Source organism: Pteropus vampyrus, unplaced genomic scaffold (genome assembly GCF_000151845.1).
Source record: "Pteropus vampyrus isolate Shadow unplaced genomic scaffold, Pvam_2.0 Scaffold4, whole genome shotgun sequence".
NCBI classification, from domain to species: domain Eukaryota; kingdom Metazoa; phylum Chordata; class Mammalia; order Chiroptera; family Pteropodidae; genus Pteropus; species Pteropus vampyrus.
The window spans coordinates 6,183,352-6,200,814 of record NW_011888785.1 but is presented as its reverse complement, the minus strand read 5'-3'; the positions used below and the strand labels follow the sequence as shown (position 1 = coordinate 6,200,814).

At 34.0% G+C, this 17,463-nt stretch overlaps 1 protein-coding gene across 8 annotated transcripts in view; it reads right to left on the bottom strand.

Annotated features, from left to right (window-relative positions):
- The window catches only part of ETV1 (ETS variant 1), an 85,276-nt gene that overhangs the window by 4,537 nt on the left and 63,276 nt on the right, over positions 1-17,463 (bottom strand). For 4 of the 8 annotated variants that reach the window (XM_023532879.1, XM_023532888.1, XM_023532877.1 and 1 more), the window contains 4 exons: positions 11,901-11,969; positions 10,269-10,337; positions 7,116-7,285; positions 1,930-2,031 (listed from right to left, as the gene is read on the bottom strand). In XM_023532879.1, coding sequence (XP_023388647.1) covers positions 1,930-2,031; positions 7,116-7,285; positions 10,269-10,337; positions 11,901-11,969 — 410 coding nt within the window. The remainder of the gene's footprint in view (positions 1-1,929; positions 2,032-7,115; positions 7,286-10,268; positions 10,338-11,900; positions 11,970-17,463) is intronic. The other 4 variants (XM_023532895.1, XM_023532894.1, XM_011362907.2 and 1 more) reach the window with 1 other exon arrangement.

The following is a 17,463-nucleotide window of genomic DNA, read 5'->3' as shown; positions in this document are numbered from 1 at the left end:
TATACAGTGATATCCCAAAAGGTCTGTCATATACAGCATGTTGCTATCCTATATTAGCTGATGAGTAAAGAGTTGCAAATAGTTTACTTTGGCAATTATAGCCTTAATGGGAAAAAGTGAGAGGAGCAGCAATATCTATGACATTATTTATTTCATAGCATCTTGCCTTATTTATATAAGAGGTAAACAAGTGGTATATGAGATAACTGGATAAATAAATAGGAACATGGAAGTGGTGATACTAGTAATAAGAAGCATAAGCATGAACACCTTTGCGAATGTTTAAGACTGGGCATGACATCGTGGAGATATTTAAACACCGTGTCTAAAAGCTGAGGTGTGATTAGAGGTCTTATAATACGTTTTAGCTCTCTGTGAATGCTCCCTTTAATAAGTGGCATAACGGTCAAGACACGAAAGCAAAATATGCCTTAGCTCACACTAGTTTCCCAGTGTGAGATTCATTCAGAGCTGCCATTTGTCCAAGACTTTTATTGTGCCGGGTAGAGTGCAAGTGTCTCAAATACATTATTTCATTTAATAATCACAACTTCATGAAGTAAGAACACCACCACTTAGTAGGAGAAACTAGCTATCTGTTGTAAAGGGTGATCCGATGAGAAGCTAGCATGCAAACCTAAATCATGACTGCATTTACTTTCACTGTTGAGCACTGCTACCCATGGGGAACTGCTGAGCACCTACTGTGCCAGCCCACCTGATCTGCTGGAATTAGAAAGATGGTGATGAAAACAAAAGGAAAATGAAAGGGCTAGGTTGAAAATGGGAATGGTGAATGATAGAAAGGTAGGAATTAAAAATGACCCAGGGTTGAGATGGAGAAGCTAGGAGGAGCACAGAGAAAATGGTTATACGTTTTGAGGGGAGATATCGGGACATAGGAAGCAACTGGGAATCTACAGCAGCCTCATCTTTTAAGCATCTTGGAAGTTCTAACTGCTGAGGTGGCAAACTTCAGGGCACTGATTTCCTTCGGTCTAAGAAACTCAGTGATGCTGTTCCCTTTGTTCTAGTAAGTTTCATGTAGTAACTGGTCTAGTGTTTCTTGGAATAACTATGGTAATATAAAAATATGCCACAATCTGTAATATATAACTATTCATGTCCTCCCAAATGAACAAAGGATGCATAATAAAACTGTAATGTTCACAATGGATAAATTGTAAACTTAGTTCAAAGTCAAGACAAGTAGATTGAACACATATGCAAGGTTAAAGGATATAATAACAAATGTCTAAACATTTTATCTTTATTCATTATCTTCTTCAAAAAATTTATACTATGTCCTCAGTATATCATTCTTTTGTTTTATCTCACTCTTTTTCAAAAAGCTACTTTCAAATATTAAGAGAAACTCAATTCAAATAAAATAAAATATATTTAACTTCATTCTATCAACAAACTAAGGTCAAATGCTTATTTTTAATTAATGGTTTAGCATGTTCAGGCAAGAAAAATGTTTTTCAGAATGAGAACAAGAAATGTTCCGAGTGTTTTAAGAATCAGAACAAAGACAGAAAAGTAAGAATCTGGTTAGGATTGAAATCTATAAGCAAAAACGTTTCAAAATTGTATACCTCGAGAATGTAGCAGAATATCAACAAGTTCTGAGGATGTATACATGCAATACTGGTACAGAAACAACCTTTTTTTTTTTTTTTTACCAAACACGACAATGTAGGAATTTCCAGAAAGTCTAGTACTTTGTATATGTGATTACACATTTGTCTATGATGCCTATGAATTTATAAATAGAAAGGTTTGTAATAGCAAAACCAAGAGCTAAGCATATGTTAAAGTGAGTGAAAACCTTGTTTCAGCAATGCAAGGATATGTGGCTTTTAAAGTATGACATGCAGATTTATGCGCAACATTTCAATGAATTTTAATGCTGTATTAGCTGCTCACCTTTTGCATGATTCCTTTCTCATAATAATAGCGGAGCGAACGGCTAAGTTTATCATAGTTCATAGCTGGCCTGTTTTTTTGAATGCCCCAACGCCGGGCCACCTGCCACCAAAACAGAATTACATTGTAGTGTTAAGTATTAACTTATCAACATATTTCATACAAAATAGCTAATTTATTAATTACTTCCAACTCCTCCAAAACGCATCCAAATCAAAGAGGCAAAAACTATCATAATCTGAATTCCCTGTGTCCTGGTTTGTTTTTTAACCCTGGAGTGTGAAGTGATCATTCTGAAACATCACAATAGAATTCTTTGTTACCACTGTTTTGGATACGAAATGAAATGGAAATAAGGGAATGTGTTTACAACAGGAATAAACAGACTGCAATTCACCAAAATGAGGCGTTTCCCATATTGAGATATACTGTGGCTTTTTCCTGCTTAGTTTTTCAGATAAAAACTATAGATTAAGAGCAGTTTAGTGATCTCTTTGTACAAAGGTGTTTTTTGAGGTTACTATAAACCAAAGAAAAAAGGTATCCTGCTTGATACTAAATAAAAGATTGAAGAAACGGCATAGTGTGTATAGTAGAAAAAAACAGTATACAAATTAATAATGTGGGCCGCAAATAATTTTTATTGCCTGAAGCAGCATCAGAATAAAATTGTAGCCAATACTAAACTGGGGAATTAAACATTCATTTAGAGAACAGTAATTGGATGCTAAAAATAAGAAGGAAGTGGAAAAGGTCACCATGTATATGAGTCCACAAACAAAAATCTCTATAGCAGAATGTCCACTTTGTTGTTAAGTGAAAAAATCATCAGACTTTTATAATGTGGCTTTGGAGGAACAACTTATCTGGCAAAGAGAGTCTTCTATGGGGCTTTAATAAAACCTCTTTCCTCAGTGTTTCTGTATCTCCCACCTCACCCCTACCCTGGGCTAGCTGAAGCATTATACAGACTAGTGTAGCTAAAGTCACGTTCTCATTAATTTCCACTTTTTATTAGTCTGAGCAGAAACTGCAGCTGCCACTCATACCTAGCCAACCCCAAGAGAGCATTATCTAATAGGGTTAATGTTTTCTTTCGTGTCCATGAAATTTCAAGTTGTTGCGATGTCACATATACTAAAATAGAACACTTTTCAGAGAGATCATTCTGTCTCTCCACTTTATTAGCAATAACCTTTCTCCGGGGTTTTTTATTCTTTTAAAGAGTGTGTGTGTGTGTGTGTGTGTGTGTGTGTGTGTGTGTGTGTGTGTGTGTGTGTGTGTGTGTGTGTGTTTTATGTTAAAAATACTGATCCTTGCTATTTTCTCTCTCACTAATTTGTATTCCCTGAATGAAGATACAATGTAATGTAGTCACATGCATCAGTATTCTTTTTTAAGAGCAGAGAGTTGTGATGTAACAGGAACACGACTATATATCCAAGCAGACAATCACAGTGGCAGGTACATCTTAATTTTCCAAAGATAAACCTCATTTTAATTAAATGTCCTGAGCAATAGTGAAATGGGAGGGTAGCAATAAGAAATGAAATCAATGCTTTCTAAATAAAATGTCTTCAAAAAAACCTAACAATGGACATCAGTGACTAATAGACATGGCAACTGAACAGCATGTAAACCTGGAGAAGACGTGAAAATAAATCATTCATATCTCCTTAAATAAAACAATTTATGGATACTTATTCCTTTCTGGAAACTCACCAGGATGCACCTAGAAAGTAAAATATTTGCAACAAACTTTAACAAAACATTGTGGATGTCTCTGGGAGAGAAAGATGATTTTTTTAATATTTAGATGAGCAGAGTTTGACTTTTAGGATACCAGTTAATTCTTATCACTGTAGATATTAGTAGACATATTTTATCAATATATTTAAAATATATTTTTAGAGCTGTTTCAGTGTTACATTCATCATAAAGTTGTAGGAAATGAGACATCCAATATGCCCAAGAGATACAGACAAGTTACACAAGGTAAATAAGTTCTAGAAATCTGCTGTACAGCACAATGCCGATAATTATACAGTACACTTAAAAATTTGATGAGAGTAGATACCATTTTAAGTATTCTTAGCACGATAAAAGAGAAAGACTGAAACTTAAAAGGAACAATTAACATAAATAATTTCCAGGATAGGTAAGACCACCCACTAACTAAGAAAATCCCTTCAGCCCTGACATAGGATCCACCAATCACCACAATATCCAGCACCACTAAAAGCCAAGGCACCGTTTTCTACATGAAGTGAATGCCATGGTGGCGATAAAATGCCAATAATACTTCTTCAAATGAAAACTGGCTGTAGATGAGGAAAGTGAAAAGATGATGGCACTATAGCATCCACTCCTATTGTCAAATAAATTACATAGGAAAATGCAATAGTTCAAGTGTTACTCAATTTATTTTTAAAAATCATGCTTGAATATGCAACGGTATACACACACACGCACACACACACACACACACACACGCGCACACAATCAGAGCCTGACTCAGACTTCTTGGTAACTCTTCCACCTCAACAAGTTTGAATACCATTGAAAACTTCCACTCCAGGTCTTATAGATGCTTTATGATGTTAATAACTGTTCCTTGGAATAATTCCCTCAGATCTATGTTTAATCCGAAAATAATACCTCATTATCTCAAATATCTCAAAAGGAGAGATGTTAAGGATGATATGCTTGCTAAAGTTATCCAAACACACTGAGCAGATAACCAGCACAGCCTGCAGTCTCACACAATATCATTTTAAACTCCCAGAAAGAATATAAAAAAATGGAACCCATGAGTCTTTCCAACAAGGTCAGCTTCACGGCCCCTTCTCATGTGTGTGCTGACACAGTCCCCCAAAGAGCCGCTGTGTGGTAGAAGAGGGTGCACGCAGGCCACACAGGCTGAAGACATTTCACAAACATTTTGCAAAGAAGAAATTTAAACATAAACAGCACGATCATGGCCTGATGGAAGCAACTGTGATGGTGAACAATGCAGTAATCAGAAATGGAAGGCTTCATTTTGAACAAAGGCCTTAGGAGACATTTGGTGCTTATTGTACAACTGCCACTGAGTCAGTTACTACTTGGAAATGGTCTGCTGACTGAATTACACAGCCCTTTTTTACTTAACGAGTCTGTTACAGACAAGGTGTCTAAATGTTGGTTGTTGTATGAAACAGATGTAATTGTATTCCTTGCCTTTAAAAATTATAGAAATTCGGAATTTAATGGAACTTAATGGTCAGTGAGTTAAGTCTTCTGCTTAATTTAAATTTGATCATCATAAAAGCCAGTTGTTGCTATATAGAGAATTCAATCACTTGCATGAGATTTTTTACTCTTCTGAATGGATCAATAATTACTGACATAATTTAGTAATTTCCCCTAACTTAATATATGAAAAAAATTTAAAAATGTTTCTGTTCAACTTTACGATGGAAATGACTGTTTGATGTAAATTCCTGTCACATGTACTCAGCGCTAACATGAACCAACTGTTACAATGATCATGAACATCTTTCATGAAGTAAAGAGCACATATTTCTGTCATGTTAAAGAGCTTTCAACATGTTATATTAAGCGTTCCTAGTTTCAATTTGTTAGTGCTTCATATTTTTGTGGTTCTTTCACTTACCTCATTTAAGTACATCTAAATAAAAACCAATTTCATTTGACAGACGAATTAAACTTTAGACACACTACAAAAATCAAACACCCAAACATTTAGCCCAGACCAGATAATGGATACTTTCGAATTCTGATATTGAGCCCTCTGTATGTGTGTGCTTGGGGATGGGGGAGGGGGAGGCAAGAGAAAAGCTGCAGAGCTTACCTAGTATTATTAGTGTACTGCTCTATCCTGAGGTGACTTAATTGTGCTAACCACCTCCTCTATTTCATACTTCTTTTAATACATACTTGAATGAGATAATCTCCTAAATCTTAATAAGTAATGTGACCTTATAGAGCACATAATCAGATTATGATTTAATATGTGGTTTCATAAGGCAGAAAATTTAAGATGTGTAGGCCCATTAGCCAAGGTTGTAGATGTCCAGTCTATATGAAACTAATCACTTTAGGTTAAAAATTTTCTGGATATCTTCCTGAGGTGTTTAGACGCTATAGTCAATATGATCAGTCAAAGCTAAAAGTCTCCCATTGCCTTCTTCGCTAATGTAAACTAAAGTCAATTTTAACAGTAGTAGAGAAAGCATTTTAAAAAGACAAATATTTCATATAACAGTCACCTTTCTACAAGGGTCCAAAATGCTATTAGTGGGTTATGCTGTAGTAACAACAGTAGACTTAAGCCTAAAGTTAGTCCTGGGAATAAAAAAACTGAACTGAGCTCTGCAGGAAAATACTCCTTTTGTATGTGCATGGAGATGGGGGAGCGGTGGGTGGTGGCAGGGGCAGGGGGAGGATAGTTGAACAGTTTAGTTGAATTTGTGTTCTATTTATCCATATTATCTCTATTAGGCATCCTCTCATTTTGTCCTTTCATTATCTCTTTTGAATTATGATGACACTTTACACTTCATCCCTGTCTTCAAATGGATTGTGCATGGCCCAGCTGACTTGAAATATGTCATCAACAATCAATGGGAAACAATGCTCCTATCAGGCCTGTGTCTCCTATGAAACACTTAAGGAGTGACAATTTCTCACTGTGGCCCTTGCGTGCCTTTATATCCCACAGCTGTTTCTCCCCATTCCTCATTGCAGAGACTTTGGTCTCTAAATATTCCCCTTCAAGCCCCTTAACAAAATCAAGAGTGTCCAAATAATAAGTGCTAATTCTCAAGAACAATTCCTCCAAAGTCAAAACAAGTTGAATGAACCTCAGCAGACAACCCTTTTCTCTCCCCAAAATTGTCAAACGTCCCCAAATCTGATGCTCCTTTACAGACTTCCCAAACCTTGCCTTGGCGCTAATGATGGTATTCAACTGGAACAAGCATGCAACATATTCATTTTGTTTGTTTGTTTTAAATGTATGCGTGCTTTTCACCCCTATCTTCTAATTTAGAAGGTTTCCCCAAAGTTTTAAAATGTAAAAAAACAACAACAAAAAACCCCAACATGTTGACATAATAATCAAATACATGTATGTTTATATTATAAAATATCTGATTTTCCTCATTAAAACCTACTAAACCCACCTCTTCAGGCTCAATCAGTTTAAATTCCATGCCTCGCCCAGTCCAGGCAATGAAATGAGAATTTGAAGGGTCATCCAGAAGAGCTACCAAAAACTGCCAGAGCTGAAGTGATCCCCGCCGCTGGTATGTGGGTCCTTCCCGATACATTCCTGGCTCCTGTTTGATGTCTCCTAAATTAAAAAATAATAATAATAAAGTTTCTATTATTAGCAATATAACAAAATTTACATAAATTTACATTAAACTGATCACTAAAATGGTTAAACTACAAACATTTTACGGGTATCTTTGCAATACAATGATACCATTAAATTAGCAATTTAAAATACTTAAGGGGTTGAATGTAAACCAAGAATCTGTACAAACTTAACAGAAAACTATATGTGACATATAAGGGTCAAAATAAATGCACGTTGGTGCAGAATAAATCCATGAATGTCATTTTACTTATAAAAAAATTGTATTGTTTTTTTCTATTGATTTCTTTAGAAACCATAGCATTTAAACACACTTCTTTGCTTTTGTTGTTAATGCCATTACTCACTGCTCTAAGCAACATTGAAGAGGGGGTAATCAATTTTAAGCTCTGGGCTTTTTATTTGTAGAAATTAAATTCTGCAAACAACAATTTGTAAGTACCTCATTGACTTGCACATAACAAACCATTGCAAATTTTAAGCAAATTTAATAGCATCTTAAACTGTGAATTAAGTAAACTGAACTTAATATAAATTAGGGAATCTAATGGGCCATTCAGGCATACTGGTTTACCATCATACATTCTTTCCTCCATACCTTCATACTGGAACTACCACTTTCTCAAATGGTAGCAAATAAAAAATTCTCTCTCATTTTTATTTGTTTGTATTTCACTCACTTAAATTTGTTTGCTACACTTTTTCTAAAAGTTTAAAAATGTATACACTAGAGATTTCTTTAAATCTATATTTTTATGCAAGAAAGGTCTGTTACATTTATTTGTTATTCATATATAGTGTAATAATCTGTTAAATAGATTACAGCAATAAAAGTATTACTGTAAAACACTTCTGGTATAATTCTGGTCAGTTATCTCAGTTTTACCAAAAAACAAAAACAAAGAAACAAATACTGAATGCATAACTCAAGATTATTTATTTCTATCTCATTTATTGTGTTAACCACCATATTTTCTATTTCAAAAATATGTAGAATTGATCACATTGGGGATTGACTGTCTCAGGCCCCACAAACATCATTGTTAACATATGAATTTCCCTTCTCCACTAGAGAAAAAGTCAAATAGAATATATTCAAGCTGATCTACTCACACTAAATGTGAATTATAAAAGAGACCAAATCACAAGCTTTTTAAAAATCTTTCTTTTGGTCAGTAGACAGAAATATGCTTCTTAAAATAATTACAGAAAGAAAAAAAAAAACACTTAAAAAGTAAACTAAAGTAAAATTATTATCAATAGCTGCTAAAAATCATTATGTTGTTTTAGTGTAAGCTAGATAATATATTTTCATACTTATTTCAAAAACAGTTTTATTTATCTCAGTTTTTCCTTCTGAGATTTACCAATTTTTTCATGGTGGTAACAGCAATTATACAAACAGAGTGAAACACTGTCAAATTGTATAATCTCTAGATTGCTTCTGTCTATGAATGTGACTGATTATACTGTCCTTATATAATGTAATAACCTTCTGTTATTCTTTCTTCTTCTTCTCTATTCTTTATAAAAATGTAAGACTGATACTATCTTCCCAAAAAATGTTTTCTTAGTATAAAATCAGGGAGTATTTAAAAGACAAAGGGAATAAATAATCAAGACCATTAGCTTCCCTAAACGTTAGTATGACTTTGGGCTGTTAGATTATATCATAACCTTATCTATAGTTTTGAACTATTTTTCTTTCTTATATGCCCATACTGATTACCAAGATTTATTAAAATGTTAAGCTCACTAAGACTAAACAAAACTGTAAAGGTCATTCCAAGAAGTGAAAGCTTTATGCTTTGTCTCAAGAGAAAAGGCTATATTTTAGGAATTGTGATGCTCTACTAATGGTTAAAAATAATCCAGATCATGCCTCTGAAACTCAAAGCTTAAAACTAACATCTATTGTAGAATAAGGCCAAAAAAAATGACTCTACTAGAGTTTTAACCCTGTGACCTTGAATGAATTTAGCAATTTAAAGGGAGGCTAAAGAAACAGATCTTACTATCTCTTCTGAAAAGCACATAAGATTAGCAAAAATGTTGAAAACAGAGTAGTCTACAAGCCACTAGAGACTGAGAAGCAATCTGAGTATGACTTTGTTGTTCAAATATGACCATTAAAAACTTCTGAGAACTACCAAGTCGTTATAGCCATAATACCGAAAGTTTGTGTAATCGGCTAATCAGAGGGCCCTGCTCATTTCCTGTTAAACAATCAAAGCAGGAAACATGGAGACCACTCTGAAAACTAAATCAATTAACTGTTCAGTTTTTACCCACGCATCCTTGTAGATGTCGACTTTTGCCACCCTTGTCAAGAAAAGAAAATTCTATCTAACTTGACACCCCATCATAACATCTGGGACCTTCTCATTGCAACAGCGAGTGATATTAAAATAGGTAATGCTTTCCTAACTCTCTTTTAAGCAATTACAAAGTAATGCCACATTAGTAATGAACATCTTCCCAGAAATAACAAAAAAGGACTAACAATCACTAACTAAATGGGCAGCTATGTTGTTCCTGTGTTCCATAATGCATCTTTTCATAAACAATAAAAGGAAAGAGGCTGCATTAGTCATCTGTGCATCCACGGTAGCATGCTTTCTGTTCTGCTTTGTTAATTATAGGATCAGCTTTCAATAAATCTCAAAGAACAAGCTGCATGTGCTCAGCAGGGCAATGGAAAGGCCCTTCTTACTCTACACAAAGCTCAGCAAGAACGATACTCATCACTAAATGAGATCTCTTATGGGACAAAAGAAAAAGGCTTTTAATGGGGGAAGGGAAGATAACTCATAAAAGGTAAAGTTTAGCAAGAATAGAGTGAATCACAAATGATGTGCATAGAAATCTTTAAGTAGGGATGTTGACTGTTTTCAAAAGAGGCAAGGGTGATCACTCCTCTGCAAAAATCAAAACTTAAAGCACATGGAAAACCTACCATCGAATTTCTCTGGGACAACACAGGTGTCGTCATAAAATTGCCTGGGGCCCTTTTCAAACATACAGCCTGTGGGGGAAAATGGGATACATTTATTCATGATAGAAATGAGGCTCACAAATAATTTAATATACAACCATTAACACAAAATTAGGGTAGAAAAGGAATCTGCCATTTTTCAGCTCTGCGACCTTGGACACTTATTCAACTCCAGTGCCTCAGTTTCCTCATCAATAAAACAAGAATAATAATAAACGATCTACCTTATAGGGATGTCTTGAGGATTAAGTGATTTAACATATGCAAATTTAGAATAGTGCCTAACTCACAGTGATATATGAGTTAGCTATGTATAGTATTATTAACCCAAGCACAAAGCTCATGTAATCACTGCCAGACCTAGGATTTATAACCGATCATCTCTTTTTCCATATTCTTCCAAGTTTTGTTATTCAGTAAGACAAGAGGGAAATCAAAATGAATTACTGATATTTGCCATGCATTATTGCCCCGATGAACTGAAACAGATTTGGTTTATCCCCTTCCTTGCAGAAATATTTATCTAGGCTAGCCTTCCTGTGTTTTCATCTTCAATAGCCAAGATAGTTAAATTTTTTTTTTAACTTTCCTTTTTTTGCTGTAAGTTCACACACAAAAAATAAACTGACAGCTTTTCACAATCATTTTCCCCCCCAAATATCCTTGACCATGAACTCTCTTTTAATTGTTGATATCTTTAATCACCAGGAAGAAATTTCACACAGTCATAGTTTTATTTCTCAAATGTATTAGTCTCTATGATGGATACACATACTATTAAAGGTAGCAACAGTAATTACATTGCATTTGTGCAAAATTTTTGGTGTCAAATATTTTAGATTTACCAGTTCATTATACTATTATTCTTTGAAACAAAGAAACTTAATTCTATTCATATCATTTACACAAAACAATCAATATTAGATCTAACCTAGAAGGATGAGTCTGAGTCATCTTACTAAAAACATACAGCGTTTACATCAAGAACCATGTACATATTTCTAGAAATACTTTAATGAGGATTATATCCAGATAAAATCATTTTTATTCATTACTTGGTGGGTATCAAAGGTCATTAGATCAAAGCCTTCTCACCATGGTTACCATAAACACACCCGCACTAAATACTCCTCTAGGCCTCTTATGTGAATTTCCATTCTTAACAGTTACTTGTCCAAAAATGGAAAATCCAGGTTATTTAAATCTACTGTTTTATTTTCAAAAACAATGACTTAGGTTTGTAAATTAAAACTGAAAATTCCTCGAAGATACATTTCAGTAGACGAGAGTAAGGCGGGGTAATCTATAAAGCACATGTTCTCTCGAAAGAGGATGTGGTCATTGGCAAAAAGGACACAAATCCACTTTTCAGCTGTTTTTTTGTACGCACATGACTCATGTTAGCAACCAAATACAAGATAGCATGACCTGATAAATCTTCCTTTTACTTTAAAAAGATAAAGTTTAAAAATAATAGTTTAGGGAACATAAGTAATTTTTCTCATAAAATACAATGATTAAGTGACTGCATCCTTGGGATGTCTGATGATTTTGACAGGTATTTATAAGGAATTTCAATAATGGAAAACTTAACTTCTGTTCTGCTGGAATGAGCCAGGAAGCCTTCTTGCCTCATATAAATCGAGTGGCAGCTAGGCACTTCTGAAAGAGGAAACAACATTGGTCACAGAGAAGTCAGGAGCTGAAAACATGCTGTAATCAATGGACAGAGTGCAGACAGGAAAGTAACAGAAAAAGACATGAATCTCCATGAGGGGAACTTGTCAACACATCATTAAGATTTCAGGCAGGGCTCATATAAGAAAGAGAAAAATGAGAAGTTTGTCATATTGAACCACTTCTCCTGAACAGGCATGGGAATTCAAAGTTTTAGCTACAGTAATCTTGCTAAAGGTTGGTTCTACCTGCAGTCTCACAGAATGTGATGGTGTCTCTGAAACAATGTCATGAGTTAAAATATGTTTCAGACCATTTATGGTATAAATTTGTATATCCTGTGGCATTCAAAGCTAAAATCAATGAAAGACACATCCAGAGTTTATTTCATGAACACTGGATTGAAATTATGATGAAAAGATGAAATATTTAAATCTCTTAAAATTACAGTCCATTAAAGTGACTGCTATCTCCCCCACCCCAAGATAAAAGACATGACTGGCTTTTCATTTTGTTAAGCATATGCGTCATATCCAAAACCAATGAGGCTATAAAACAGAAATGCAAAAATTTTACAGCAAACTCCATTAATTATCCTAAGAATGGAGCCTTGCCTATGTGACCAAGTTAACCCATCACTGAGAAAATAAATTTGGTTAACAGTTAAACTTGAGTCATATTAATGGCTGTGTATTTAATATGTTTAGCAGCTTACAGGGCAAAGGAAAAGAAACATGGATTATGAGACAAAAGATTAAAATTCAAGTCCTTCATTTACTGCTATTTAAGCTACTTGACTTTAAATAAGCCATTGTGTGACTGTTTCTATTAAATAAAGGGTTGGATAAGAAGTTAGCTAAAGTCTATTATAGTCTTAAGTTCTTTGGTTCTGAATATAGAAGTTCAAACCTTAGGATTCTGCACTTGCAAAACTCCTTTCTGAGGCCCTGAACCTAATTTTGTACAATTTCATTTTCTTTTCCTTTAAGAAGGTCTCCCAAATTTCTTTAAGTTTTAGGTGTCACAAATCTGGGCCCAACACTGCATATAACATATATAGCATACAGGAAGGTATAAATATATGTGATCAAGTTAACTCTACCTTTTGTATGTATTACTAAAGTTTTTTAAACGATGAATACGAAATCTTGTAAAATGTATATAGTGAGCGTGCTATTTAAGAGTATGTCCTCTTTTCCACTACTTGTAGTAAAGCACATGACCAAACATGTTATAAAGAACATTTAAATGAATTGGAATCTAATGACCCTTATATCTTCTTAACTATCTATATGCAGACTCTCATGCTATAATATGAATGGCCCAGATGTCATTCTTTCTTGGTCTGGAATGTTCCATTTTTAAAATGTATTTGGTTTAGTTTTAAATTTGTGTCATGATAAATGTCAATCAAAATATGAGACTTTTTTTTCACAGAAAAAAATTTATGTGGTTTTAGTCAAAAGTATCTTAATGGCAAAAACTTAAAAGTATATAGAAATCAATAGCTTACTAGTTGAAAACAGTGTAAAACGCATTATGAAACATTAAATTATACCATGCCTTCTTTGTATAAAGCATTATGTAGCATGCAATTCTGACCCTACGAAAGGCAGTTAATCCTGTTTCCTGATGTTAGAATTTATAATAGGTGGCAATTTAGTTGATCTTTTCGGTTACCTAATGGTTAGCAATCCGTTTTATTCCAACTTTTTAATCAAGGTTCTTCAACTTAATTTTTAATGTTATTTTGATTTATTGCCAGGTATAAAGTCCCTCAAAGCAGCTGGGCCTGGAAGGGACAGTGTTAATGACTTTGCCATCAGTTCAGCAGCTGCTTAGAGGCAAGCGTTTTTGTTGTACCAATGTTGACACCCTGCCACAAAATACTTTTACTGACGCTGCCCAGCTGGAGTGTGGCTGTAAAAACAGCTGGCTAGCTCTGGAAGCTGCTAGAGGAAAACATATAGGCTAAACTCTATTATGTATAAATGTGTGATTAAATGTGGTCTTTCCTCCCCAGAGGGGGAGAAAAAGAGAAAGAGAGAAAATGCAAGCAGTTCTGAGAAACCCACTATTCAAAGTTGAAGGGACATCATATAAAAGTACTCTAACACAAAATAAGCATAATCTTGGAAAAGTAGACATTTGACATCAAAGATAGGATTTGATGGATAATATCACCAATACCTCTTATCTATTGAACTGGCTGGTTTCTCATTTCTTGATGTATTTACTCTAATATTTATTAATCTATACTATTTAAGGTATACCAATTTAAAATTCAAGTAAATTAACGACTTATAATAAGTCTAAAGACAGAACCTCCGTTATATTTCCAAAAGCCCAACTTGTGATCTAAGTTCTAAAAAAAGGCACTGAATGGCAGTTTAGGGAAAAAAATACATGAGAATATAATTGTGTCTTTGCCAGTTTTTAATACTATTTATTATACCCTAAAGTGAATAAAATTAACATCTAGCTCTTAAAATTGAAACACTTGGCTAGCATTGTCTAAATCCAGTCTATCTTTAAAATCAGTGTCTTTTTATAGAGTCCAGAGAAGCCTGAAAATAATATGGCTAAGAGGAGTTTATTCCCATAAAGTAACTAAAGTCATGTTATTCTAAAGTGATATCAGTTAATTTATGACTATCAGAGTAGGTCAGACTCTAATCAAATTGTAGAAACATTTCCAAAGTGATTATTCAATCAAATGACTAACATGGTTAATTAGGAGCCATAAACATTGCTCTGAAGTTCATCAAAGTAATGACTTGCCCAGAAAAATTACTGCTAATTAAATTGCCTGCTGCTTTCATTTCTACCTTATCTAATAAAAAATCTAGCCAATGAAGTTTGGCATTACATTTTAACTTTTGCTAAATGCTCATCTAAGATCCCAACTAGCTAAGCGGAGACTTCAAAGGCAAATGTTTTGTGGCAGAGAATGCAGGCATGGCATATGTATTCACTTATATTTTTTCATGGAATAAAACTTCCAAAATTCAGCAACAATATGAACTGTAGTTTAGCCTACGCACAAATGTTAATACGATAGCATTTTTACACTGCCTGGATCCATAGAATATAATCTTAGGATCATTAGTACAGCACAGTGATTATAAACATGCATCCTGTCATTTAATACACCTGGTTTTGAATCTTAGTTCTGACATTTTATGGGCATGTGAGTGAAACTCCCAAGTATTTAAACTGAGTGAACCACAGTATTTAAAACTAGAAATAATTCATATCAAAATTATTTTGTATCTTGACTTGTTCTTAAATCACATATCCGTTGAGATGGTTTATTTGTTGCTTATTAGTACACTTATTCTGTAACATTCTTCACAAATCTACTACCCTATGCTACTTAAAATATATTCATTTTAAATTCATTATAAATTTATTATATATAAGGTTTAAGTGACAATCTCTATTACATTTTAAAAATATTTGGAGGTACCTCTCTTGGGATTCTTTTTACAGTATTACCTCTTGATATTTGGTACTAAATAACTTTGGTTTAAAAAGTTTTAAATTCAATCTGTAAATTGAATTATGTAAATTTAATTTTAGACAAAGGATCTTTTATTATTTTGAAACTTACAGATCAAAGAGCCCTACAACATGACATTAGTACTGGGCCAAATCAGCTAGCAGAAACTAAACTGCCTATAATTTGTCACAGATGAGTTCATGGTGATGAAAGCTGATCTAATATGCTGCAAAAATTCAAAGCAGAAAAGCACTGTTGTCATTTGAATACACTAGTCAGTGTAGAGACGTTAAGAATAGTAAACTAACACTCCAAGCTACCTGATTTGATTAGTCTTCATCTTGTAGTAACACTGTTAAAATTCTCTTAAATAAGATATGTAGGTATGAAATTAAAAAGTTGGTTTCTCTGTCTCTTAACTTGTACTTTAAAGCATATTGAGAAACATAATACTGATTTGGGAAGCTTTATCAAGGGTTTGACCACAGAGTGTAGTTTTGAATTTGCAAATATAATACTGCTAGGCACTGCTCTGATTTGCATATCTGTTGCCCAGTGGCACAGACTGAAGGTTTCCCTGCAGGCTATGGTTTGCCGAAGTTTCTAATAGCAACATCAGGCCAGATCAGAGAGAAAATGTTTCACTGTCTGAGATATTGAGATAACATTTTGTTGCAACTGTTTGTTATCAAATAGTATACAAACCTGGATATTCTCCAAGTTTAAACTCTGAACAAGTGGGGGAAACACCTCTCTTTCATTTGATGCTTCTGGTTACATTCCTGAAGCAATAATCCATGTAATAGCTTAAGAGTAAGTCTGAGAGTAAATGAGAAATCCCAGCAAAGTAGGAATAAGTTTGGTGTTGTATTTTAATAAGGTTTTGCTTTCACATGTGTGTACAAAGCGAGGACAGACTGAGTATGCACTTGACTCTCTGAGGCGGTCGTGTGACAAAATCAAGTTTACCAAACCTGTATACTGTATGTTTATGATAGTGGGAACTTTTGCACATTAAATGTCCAGAGTCAAAATATGTGTGTGGGCACATACTTGGTGAAAAATGTGTAGATGAGCGTGTGCGTGTGTGTGTGTGTGTGTGTATTTCAATGTATACATTGGAGCTTTAAAAGGTTTTTCAGAAACATGTATGTATTATCTAAATATTGAGTTGTATAAAGAACTAACAACACCAATCTCATTCAAGATGAGAATTATGGCATAATTTGCCAAAGTTTTATTTGTGTTAAACTTTGCACTTTACTGTTTTGTTTTGTTTTCTCATTTCCTGGCAATATCACAGTTAAAAGTTTAAAATCCAAAGGTTTTCTAGAGTACATAAAAAACATGAGCTTTATGAAGATGTGTTTAAATGCGAATGCATTTATATCCATCCGAGTATAGTATCCTTTTACTCTGCATTTCCACTTGTACATGCATAGATTTCATGTAGCTAATCAAGAAAACTTTATTTTATATTTCCTGAAAAGGATGCTAATGGGAGAAAATGTTATACTCATATGACCTCTCCATTACAGATAAGACCTAAAAGTAACTCTAAAAATAAGGCCCAGTATTAGTATGTCCGAATTCACTTGAGAAATAAAGCAAATGTGACACCAAAACAATCAAGTTATATAAGGCCTATTTGTTGCCACTCACAAAAGCTTTACATGAGTATAATATCTTAGTCACTGACTCTCATGTGAAAGAAGAAAAGTTGGAGTTGGAGATACAAATAATTTTGATATGAATTATTTCTAGTTTTAAATACTGTGGTTCACTCAGTTTAAATACTTGGGAGTTTCACTCACATGCCCATAAAATGTCAGAACTCATCTGAAGAAGAGAGTGATGAATTTAGTATTACCACATTCACACTTAGATGGGATATTTTTCATTAGGATTTTTGATAAACCATGAATATATAAAATCTTCCACCACAGCTCAGATATCTTGAGTCTGTTGATAGACTTG